Source organism: Aythya marila, assembly GCF_965140915.1.
Source record: "Aythya marila genome assembly, chromosome: 1".
Classification (NCBI taxonomy): domain Eukaryota; kingdom Metazoa; phylum Chordata; class Aves; order Anseriformes; family Anatidae; genus Aythya; species Aythya marila.
This window is the reverse complement of record NC_139042.1, coordinates 14,078,974-14,090,419: the sequence shown is the minus strand read 5'-3', so window position 1 is coordinate 14,090,419 and position 11,446 is coordinate 14,078,974. Positions and strand designations below refer to the sequence as shown.

Sequence of the window (11,446 nt, the reverse complement as noted above, 5' to 3'; positions counted from 1 at the left end):
GCAGATGACACCAAGCTATGCGCGTGTGTCGATCTGCTCGAGGGTAGGAAAGCTCTGCAGGAGGATCTGGATAGGCTGCACCGATGGGCTGAGGTCAACTGCATGAAGTTCAACAAGGCCAAGTGCCGGGTCCTGCACCTGGGGCGCAATAACCCCAAGCAGAGCTACAGGCTGGGAGATGAGTGGTTGGAGAGCTGCCAGGCAGAGAAGGACCTGGGAGTGATGGTGGATAGTCAGCTGAATATGAGCCAGCAGTGTGCTCAGGTGGCCAAGAAGGCCAACGGCATCCTGGCTTGTATCAGGAACAGTGTGACCAGCAGGGCTAGGGAGGTGATCGTCCCCCTGTACTCAGCTCTGGTGAGGCCGCACCTCGAGTACTGTGTTCAGTTTTGGGCCCCTCGCTACAAGAAGGACATCGAGGTGCTTGAGCGGGTGCAGAGAAGGGCGACGAAGCTGGTGAGGGGCCTGGAGAACAAGTCCTGCGAGGAGCGGCTGAGGGAGCTGGGCTTGTTCAGCCTGGAGAAGAGGAGGCTCAGGGGCGACCTTATTGCTCTTTACAGATACCTTAAAGGAGGCTGTAGCGAGGTGGGGGTTGGCCTGTTCTCCCACGTGCCTGGTGACAGGACGAGGGGGAATGGGCTAAAGTTGTGCCAGGGGAGTTTTAGATTAGATTTTAGGAAGAACTTCTTTACCGAAAGGGTTGTTAGACACTGGAACAGGCTGCCCAGGGAAGTGGTGGAGTCACCATCCCTGGAGGTCTTTAGAAGACGTTTAGACGTAGAGCTTAGGGATATGGTTTAGTGGGAATTGTTAGCGTTAGGTAGAGGTTGGACTCGATGATCTTGAGGTCTCTTCCAACCTAGAAATTCTGTGATTCTGTGATTCTGTGATACGTGCTCTGTCCAGTTTCAGTCTGAATGCCTATTTATCTATTTTCCTCAAAAACGTTTTTTAACAACAGGCATGGTAAAGGAAGGGTCTAAAAGAGTAAAAGAATGTTACCCATTATCTGAGCTGAGATGTTAAAGCCCTTGGAAGCAGAAGCCTTTGCTTTAGCCTTTAGCTAATAGCAGCCTGCCTAAATGAGGTGTTTGTTCCTTGCAGCATTTCAGACTCTGTAATGACACAGATGCTGCAAAGATTCGTCTTTGCACAGTGCCTGAGAGCTTTCACTTAAATATACTAATGAGTTCTTGCGCTAATCACCTGCAGCTCCCAGTGAGGACAGCCCTGCTATTGTGTGATTACCTCAGTGAAAGAAATAAGAGGTGTCAGGAACCTGCCACGCAGTAATGCAGACAAATTCATGATTTCCTTGTTAGTAATGAAGAGGATGAGGCCATGGAGAAGGTACAGACCCCAGAGAAGGCTGAGGAGGCTTAGAGCTGTGGTCGTTCCTGCTGCACTCAGATGAGGGTTGTACACAAATAACATTGTGATAAAGAAACACCTTTTCCTCATTTTCCCTCTGGATAAAAATTATCCAACAAAGCTAATCACATTAGGCAAAAACAAACGAACAAACAAAAAGATATTCAGCAGAATTTCTTGTGCTGATGCCTTTGCAGATACCTGGACATTTGGCTTCAGAGTTCATGTAGTCAGGAAATATTCCAAGTGATCTTTTAAACAACGATGAGAAAAAAAAAAAATAAGGAAAGGCTTTATCAGCAGTGGAACCTGAACCTCTTTGTAGATGTTGACAGTTTTGATGTAAATCCCAAGGTAAAATTGACTGTGCTCACATTTTACACCATCTGAAGTATATGCAGAAAACTCATTATGTATGTATATGCAGGAAAGCTAAGTGCAGGACCCACACCCCATTGCAAATCAGAGCTGGAAGATGAGTGAAATGCCCGTACAGCAATCACTGCAAATTTCTCAAGGAAGGGCCTGATAAAAGGCCTTATAGCAAAACTGTAACAGAGTTGGGGAATTGTGCAGAGTGATAATTTTTCCCATTCAAGGCAGCACAATTTTTCATAATTACAGATTAGGAACTGTATTTCTTATGACCAAACATAAGCGTCCCTCAAGCAACAGCAACGGCAAGAAAGAACAGACTCAACATGACTCTTTAAGCTGTAGTTATATGTAAAGCTGTATTTGCATCACCAGTGCCTGGTGTAACAGTATCACCAAAAATTTCTCTGAGGCCTAAATTCTACCTGCTGCCTCTCAGGTGTCCGTGAAGGGTGCTGCCACCCCTTGATGTGTTCCACATTCTATTCATTTATTGTGGAATTTCCTTACCAATAAGAATTCTGACTGTTCTTTGTAATTGAGGACTCGCAGTTGTCAAAGCCTGTTTCCATCGCTTTGTGCTCAGCTTCACAATTAAGGCACACTGAAATCCTAATCTTTGTTATCCTCTTATGAGGTCCTGGCAAACAGAAATGCTTGTTTCACTCTGGGAACCAGCTGTATCCCATACACCAATTAATTTATTTGGAGGAACACTGTAGAGATCTATCAAGCTCAGGTTTCTTTATGTTTCTTCCGCCCGGGGTTTGTGAATTGTCCCCTGAAAGGTTTCTCATGGGGCTGCAAGCCGCACACCTATCTCACCTGCCTACAGGCTGTAGCAGTGGTGCAAGCCTGTAGGCAGTGGCATTACAGCCTGGGTGGGATGGGTTGGAGTCGTGCTGCATTCACCTGCTGCACGCCGTGCTGCGGTGTACTCATGGCATCCTCGCACTGATCCCTGCCCTGCCAGAGGCCCACAGTGTGGCAGCAGGACCCTCTCTACTCTTCAACCCCACCTGCACACTACAGAGATGGAGCTCACTGCTATCAGGATGCAGAACATGCAATTTCAAATGCAATTTCAAAGCACATTTTGAAAAATCTCCACCATCAAGATAAGCTGCATATTTCCTTTTTTTTTTTTTTTTTTTTGTAAGAAGACGAAAGCAATGACCATCAACAAAAATAAATTGCTAATGCTTTTCATTCAGAGTGGACTCTAATCCCTTATAAGGGCACCCAAGAGCCATTAACAGTAATTTTAAATGAAATATACCCGTGCTAGGTAAGTCTAACTAATCAGCTCCTCAATTATACTGGCAGAAAGATGTATTCCAATTACCAAAGTACTTTCAAGTGAATTAAGGCTCCTTTCTGTACCGGCTGTGGAGGTCACTGAATGTTCCCATGAATCCTTGCATGTTTACATTAAAAAAGCACACCATGATCTTTGGCAAAGGGACTTGCTCTAGGTTAGTTCAGCTTTTGAGCTTGTTGCCATAAATACAATAGAAAACCAGCCAACCATTGCAAAAAAAAGTCAAGAATATCTTTCAATACTTTTCCTTCCATATCAGCGATTAATCAAAATTACATAGGAAAAGCTTTGTGAATGCGAAATAAAATTAAAAACACAAAAGTGCAAATACTGATCATGCTTAATAAGCATAGTGTTCATGTTAGAAAGGAAGCTGGGTTCTGAAGGCCTGAATCACGCCCAATCCACGTGAAAACATGCACAGCTGGGACCTAACCTTGAGGCCTGCTCAGGCCACGTCCACACGCAGCTGCTGGCCCTGGCTCCCATCTGCTTCCCCTCAGCCAGACACCACATGGGCTCCACAATGCTGTGAGCACCTGTTTATACTGTAATTATTCCATAAGTCAACTGCTCGACCATTCCCACTACGGGCTTCCCAAACCATTAAGTACCTTGAGTGTGCAGAGATTCTCCTAGCACTCGAGGCTCATGCGCTACACGATGCCTCGATGTGACCAAATGAAGTCTGTCTTCACAGAATCACAGAATCACAGAATATCCTGAGTTGGAAGGGACCCTTAAGGATCATCAAGTCCAACTCTTGACACCGCACAGGTCTACCCAAAAGTTCAGACCATGTGCCTAAGTTCACAGTCCAATCTCTTCTTAAATTCAGACAGGCTCAGTGCAGTGACCACTTCCCTGGGGAGCCTGTTCCAGTGTGCAACCACCCTCTCTGTGAAGAACCCCCTCCTGACGTCCAGCCTAAATTTCCCCTGCCTCAGCTTAACCCCGTTCCCGCGGGTCCTGTCACTGGTGTTAATGGAGAAAAGGTCTCCTGCCTCTCGACACCCCCTTACGAGGAAGTTGTAGACTGAAGTTGTAGTCTTCAGGCTTTCTAGTAAGAAATGTGCTGTCTCCTCCTTTGGCAGTTGTTAGTTTGGTGATAACATGGTAACACTGTGTTAATTTAACAGGAATTCATGTATTTTTACATTTAAATGCTCACCGAAATGCCAAAATACAGCAAGCCAGAATATCTGCTCTTCAGAAGTGAGAAATCTTGAAGCTACCCTATGGTGCCAAGTAAAATGGTCTTATGGGCATGTGAGAAACAAGTGATGAGATCTGTTTTAGGGCTTGGTCTATGCCCCCAAAACTAGTCTTGGGCTGTAGGCACTCTGCAAATCAGATGACCTGAAAGCCAAGGAGCCTGCAACTCAATGGGAAAAGGCAGAAAATTCTCAAAGAAAAAGTGACTTTTATTTCAAGTTTTGAACTTGAAACTTGTGATTACACATATTTTGTTGCCCTTCATGCCTACTCACAAATTGGCAGAGCTGGGCATCTGTGAGAGCTCGTATGATGCATTTGTGGTCCTCAGCACCAGCCAGAGCGCAAAGGGGCAAGTGCCAGCCCCATGCAGTTCCACGTGGGTGCGGGCAAGGCTGACATCTACCCTGTCCCCTGGCAGCAGAGCCAGCAGTGGGGCAGGCTGGGATTGCTCCTGTTTGTACTCAGTCACCCCCAGATTTACCTCGTGTCCAAAATGTCCCCATGGTGCTCTGGCAAGGGGAGCATTTTCTCCTCGCTGGCTCCTGACTGCTAGGAATATAGCAACGTGCAGGTCACGTTTAGTGACCACCGGTGGCAGTGTGCGGCCTCTTTGCACGTCAGCAGCCACCATTTCGGAGCCCTCACCCACTGCAGTGCTGTGCTGGCACTACCCCAAGAGCAAACACAGCAGGTGAGCACACAACTAAAGGCAATAAAAGTGGATATTCAGAAATTGAGTCTACATAGGCAATTTGATTGGGACCTGCCAGCCCTGTGCATTCTTCAAAACCACACAAAGATGAAACTCAGACCAGAGCCTTTAGCTCTTTATCAACTGCTTTAATTGCTTTGATTTTCCTTTTTTTTTTTTTTTTTTTTTTTTTCCTCTAGACCTTTAACAGTTGCATGGGTATTTGGTGAATCCCTTCAGGAAAGTCTACGCAGGTGAATAATTCCCTTTTCAGCACTAGAAAAGCTGTTGGTCTCTGAGGGAAAAGCCTTGGAAAAATGCTGGGAAAGGGGATGCAAGAAAACTTGCAGAAATCACATCACTGGTGTTACTTCACTTCCAGGAAGTACTGTCTGCTTTGGATCACCAAAATCCCTTCCAGTGATCCATCCACTGAGAATTTTCAGAGGCAAAGACCTCATCAATGACGTCTTGGAACCCTTGGTAGAAGTGGATCAGGTCATAGAATCATAGAATGGCTGGGGCTGGAGCTGGACGCAGTATTCCAGGTGGGGTCTCAGAAAGATGGAGTAAAGGGGAGAATCACCTCCCTCACCCTGCTGGCCATTCTGCTTTTTGTGCAGCCTGGGATATCACTGGCTTTCTGGTCTGCAAGCACACACTGCTGTCTCATGTCCAATTTTTCATCCACCAGAACCCCCAAGTCCTTCTCCAAAGGGCTGCTCTCAATGAGTTCTCCCAGTCTGTACTCATGTCCGGGATTGCCCCAACCCAAGTGCAGCACCCTGCACTTGGCATTGTTGAGGCATTGTTAAGGGACCATTGTTAAGAGGCATTGTTAAGGGGCCCCTTCTGACTGATGAACACTTACACTTGAACATTGAGCCATTGACAGCAACTCTGTGCAGCACTGAAGTGTTATTATTTTGGAAAAAAGAAATGCTGAATCAGAGTCCGAGTTTAAAAATAATAAAGAAATGAGTCTGTGTAGAAAGGCTTTTTATTTTTAAAAACATTTTTCAAATTTTCGAAATACAGTGTAAAGTACAACATAGAATTATGTCTGCAAGTCAGCTTATGCATATCATGCCAATTATTTACATGTAGGTATATACAGAGTGCAGATAATTATTGAAACCACACTACAAAATAAACAGAGAGTTCAATAAGATAATTTAGTAGGACTTTATTAAATATATATATAGTTATTGATTGTATATACTTTCCTATTAAAATACCATATAGTTTCTAAGGTAACCCCTATAAACTCTAATACCTCTAAAATTGTCATAAATATGCTTGAAAAATTGAAGCTATCTGTCCTGTTCAGCTGCTTTGCCCTTTGCTCTAACAGAAACTCTCGTAGTGCTGAGATCATTATGCAGCCTCTAGTGCCAGAACTTTATGACAATTATTGATACAACACTTGCGAAAAGATCAGTTGCTGAATAGCTTTCAGCTGAGACGTCCAAGGGTTGAAGCACCATTCTCTATACTTAACACAGATTATCCTACGGCTTATTAAATACTGCCACATACAGGACAAGAAAAACAATGCTATTATCTTCAGTGACTGAATTACAACATTGTATTAGTAGCTGTTTGGATACCAAGCACCTTATTAAAACAAAACAAAGCAAACTCCCAAAACCCTTGCAAAATCCTATGCAAAAAGAGACCTCCCAACTTGTACTGATAGAGCCTGATCAACAGTCTGACTTTTGCACGAACAGTAACTGGAAGGGCTGCATCAGCAGTGGCTGTCAGGGCTGCATGACCACAAAGAGTGGGACTGAACCTTGCTTAGTTTGATCTCTGGTAACTGAATGATTCAGATAGGGCACTCTGATGAACAACAAAAACAACAAAAGGATAATGCCAAGACATATCACATGTTTTCCCATTAACAGAATATTCCATTTATATTGCATTTACTGTATGGGGGCTTCTGGCCAGCGAAACCTCACTATAATTTGCCAAGGGTCTATCTTTGTGCTCACTAGAGCTCTGAGAGTTTCCATCAGTTGAGAAGATCCACCCCAGCCTGAGGATAAGCTTCCTTACTGGGCTTTCTCTTCTTGCTACTCAAGGCAAAATTGTACCAACTGCTGCCTTAGGAAAGGAAGTATTAGGAACAAGAGGTTTTTGGGGTTCATCATTTATTCTGATCCAACCTTATTAACTAGAAAATAGACTGGTGGGGAAATGTAACAAAAAGCCAATTACTGCCATATAATGCTTTTTTGTTGTTGTAACTATTGTTCTGAACTGCTGAATTTTCTATCCTTTTCTCTTCCTAATGTATCTTTCCTAAAGGCATATTAAAATGAATTCAATTACAGGCAAATAATAGAGATTATTAACAGAAAATATATAAAAGTTAAATAAGTTACTATTACTATCATAGAGTAGACTGGTCAGCAAATCTGTGCGTCATTTTTTTCCAGAAATAATCGAACAAATGAACTTTATAGATTAGTTAGGGATTTAAGTGATATCTATGGTTTAATTTAAGAGTTTTGTTACATAGTATTCTAAATGCCAAAATATGGCAAGGACATTTTAATACTGAACTCATAGGAATTACACAAAAAATATTTTTTCATCTTTATCATTAATAAAAAGTGTGAATATATAATATAATATCCTTTACATATTTATCATACAATATATCAGTCCTTCACACTATTAATTTGATTCATGTTGTACTGCAACATGTACCAAAAGTTTAACATAGAAAAAACATGGCTAATTACATAAGTGGTGGGTATTTTCACAAGACAAACAGCAATCACAACATGTTATCTACCGCAAATTCTACAGTGATATTCTGAGAAAACTGCTATATCCTTTTAGGAAGGATAATTAAGAAAAAAATATAATAAAATTAAACTTTGCTTGTAGAGTGACTCTGACTTTCACAAAAAATAGTAAATCAATCCTATGAACTAATTTAGTTCAGCTTGCCTAACTTGCTGGTAAGGCACTATCTCAGTATTATATCGACAGTTAAATTTTACATGGATTTCTGATCCTTTACAAATATTAGAAGGGATTTTTGGCCAGGGCTGAGAGTCTTGTCAGTAGACATGCCTTGGTGCTGCACTCTTCCCCCATTCCAGTCAGTGAGCACCTAGGTACGTAACTTTCCAGTTCACTGTACAGCTTCTCCTGGAGATAAACTCCCTCTTGGAAAGTCAAGGAAGAGCAGAGGCATCTACAACCCAGCAGTGGAATGATACAGAAAGTGCTTGTTATGTACCGCAGTAGAGAGAAACAGAATAACCCTACTTTCCATTGATACTAACTGTAGTCAAGCATGGGAGTAACATTTCCAGATGAAAATAACATTTTAAAGCTAAGCTACTTTAAAATTATTTATGTGATCACCATGGCTGGTTCAACAGAAGAAGGGCCTTGAAAAGTGCACTGTCTTAAAGAGGAAAAGATAGATTTGTTTTGTGAGTAACAATGAATGAGATCCCTTTCTCATGAAACTGTCTTCTGCAACTGACTCGCGTGTCTAATGTAAGATGAATGCACGGGAAAAGACACACCACCTCTCTACAGGGATTCCTCCTTCTACAACCTTTCCCTCAATGCTTACAGGCTCTACTTATTTAATCTGTAATTGAACCTTTCATTTTTATGATTTTTTATACGAACTGAGCATCTTTGAGTCTTCTAGCTTGCACTCAGATCGGCTGGTTTCAAAACATACTGTTGCAGAATATCCAAACACATGCAAACATTGTGAGGTTACCTACAATTAGTCTTCTCCTGCTCTCTCTTTTCATTTTGTTTTTGATTTACTCAGACTAAAGCAAAGCAAGTAAGAGCACGCATTTTCTGTTTCACCGTTCCTCAAGAATTTCACAACAATCAAATTCCTTGTAAGAGGCACGAGGGGTCAGAAAAGGATGTTAAACAAAGGTCAGTTTGCCTGGTGCAATTGATAGACCCAGACCACTGCATTTCTCCACATGGGTGAGACACGTGCGGGGCCTGGAACCTCTGCTCACAGCTCTGTCTCCCTTTCTACTCCTCTTCCGCTGCAGCAGCATTCTCCTGAGCAGTTCAACAGAGGGAAGCCTTTTGGCACCCTGCAATTTTTGGATTGTGAAATAACAATAAAAATACAACGAAACCCATGTTGATCTGAGGGCAACAGCAGCTGCAGGCATAGCTTACACAAACAAATGTTGGCTTGCTTTAAAAATAAGGCTCAGTCTGGTGAAAAAGTCCTTCTCTTCACTTCCCTTCATGCTCTGAGAAAATTTGACAAGCACACGTGTGTGCCTCCACTGCCTGCGATGAACCCTTCATCACAATGTGCTGAATACAGACTGGACTCAAGGTGAGGGAAAACATGATTTGGGACCTAATAAAACTGTTTAGGGTGAAGAAAGAACCCAGATCAGTCAGTCACTAATTCAAGGGGTCTCTCCTCAACTGCCTTACCCACACTGGCCTGGCTTACTGCCACAGACCCCCCCTCTGAAATGCCACACCATTCTTGAAAGGATGTTCTTCCAGTCTCTCCACTTTCCTGAGTGCCACTTGATACTTCAACTAGCGAGAAGGATCCTGCAGGCTTTTGCCACCAGCCTGAATTCCAACACGGATTTTTTTTGCAGAAATCATGCACTATACACAAGTAAAGAAGGTTCTGATGTGCTTCTTAATATTGGCAATAAATCTGTTTTTTAATTTAAACCCCCAAAAGGCTTAGAAAATAATAAAATAAGCAACTGGTAGATTACTGGTGTTTTTAGTCCTAGCAAAAGTTCTTCCTAAAACATTCTGGAAGCAGTGTACATCTTATAAATCAACAGAAGTTTATATACTGATTACTGTTATTGAACAAAGAACTAAGACTGAATAGGTCTATGAAACAGTGGATTCCTTCTGTGCCACTAATGCTGAAAAGCTACTAATATGGTGCTTATGTATCTTGTTTTTCAACAGGCCACAGTAACTAGCCAAGTAAGCACTGCATGTTTTCCCTCAAGGTGTAAAAGAAAGAGGTTCAAATTTAGGAAGCTGCTTATATCTTCTTTTTTTTTTTTTTTTTTTTTTTTTTTCCAGGCCCACCAAGAGCAAACAATGGGTATTTACAAAATCTTTATCAACCAAGGTTATTCTATTTTTTTTTTTTTTTTCATTTTTTTTTTTTAATTCCATGTAACGGAGGAACATTTGCCAAATAATTTAGTGGAAGTCAGAAGAAATAATGCTAAGTACTTTTGTCTTATTTGAAATGGAAAAAAAACTTGAAAAGGACTTTTAGTTACTTTTTATCTAAGGTTTCAAAACATATTGCTGCTTTTCATTGCTCACTTCATATCTACCAGATATGAAGATTGAATATCTAGCAGATATTCCAGATTGAGTATCTCCTTGTTTTCTACTGCTGTTGCTCTGAGATACACCAAGAGTATCTTCCACCTGACTGCTATTACAGAAATACTAGTTATTATTATTCTTATTTATATTGATATAGAAAGGAGGAAATAAATCTAAGAAGTACTTGAATGAAACATTCATTAAACACATCACATTTTGAATGAGCACTTACTGCTCAGGCAGTGTATAATCTGATTTCATTATCAGTTACATAAATTCTATAACATATTGTAATCTCAATGACTAACAAGTACAAACTTCTGATTTATGGAAGACTCATTTCTTATTTGAAATGATTAGGACTAATCTCAGAATTGATTTTTCTATGGGAGCATTCAGATCACAACAGAAACATTACTTACATTAGGAAAAAAAACACAATTTTTCATATTAAAAGAAACAGATTGTAAGAAATGTCACAGAGTGCATTGCCTCTAAATTTCACACTTCTCTGAGCAACATCCGAGAACCTGAAGGTCTGCAGCTAAATGGCAACTTTTTTGATTTTATTTCTGTAGTGTTCCTTACCCATAAAAGAAGAACAGAACAACCTTTTGCAAACAATGGAAGTTATTTAAACAGAGTACCGTCTTCAGTACAGTAACTGTTAACTGTTTCATTACATTCTGTTCCGTTGATAGGGAGCTATATAACCTGCAGCTGCAGTATCTGAAGGAAATCTACCACTCTCAGCTAACAGGCTGATCCCATATCTGTGTCAGATAAAAATCATAGTGCTTATTATTTGTTACCATGGATACCATGAAGATATTGCTGTCCATTGAAGATTACTAGAGGAAGACAACATAATTCTCAGGAACGAGTCCTGTTTTGCCTTCGTAAGTTGCTTTTAACCAGCCTGGTTCTACTGATGGATACACTGTAAAAAAACAACCAAACAAAACATATTTACAATAAATTAAGACAGTTAAAAGACCCTACATGTTTCATATATTTATTTAAACAGCTTTTATTCAACAGCAATATAATAATCAAGGCCAAAGCCAAGAGCTGGAAATGGAATTACATTCTCTTATCTTGTGGGTACCATTCTTTTTTTTTTT

The 11,446-nt window shown here is 41.2% G+C and overlaps 1 protein-coding gene across 1 annotated transcript in view; it reads right to left on the bottom strand.

The window, feature by feature from the left end:
• Positions 1-5,964: 5,964 nt before the first annotated feature.
• ARHGAP42 (Rho GTPase activating protein 42) overlaps positions 5,965-11,446 on the bottom strand; it is a 174,052-nt gene continuing 168,570 nt past the window's right edge. The window contains exon 24 of the mRNA XM_082779392.1: positions 5,965-11,262. Within this exon, the coding sequence (XP_082635518.1) occupies positions 11,174-11,262 (89 nt within the window). The 3' untranslated portion in view covers positions 5,965-11,173. The remainder of the gene's footprint in view (positions 11,263-11,446) is intronic.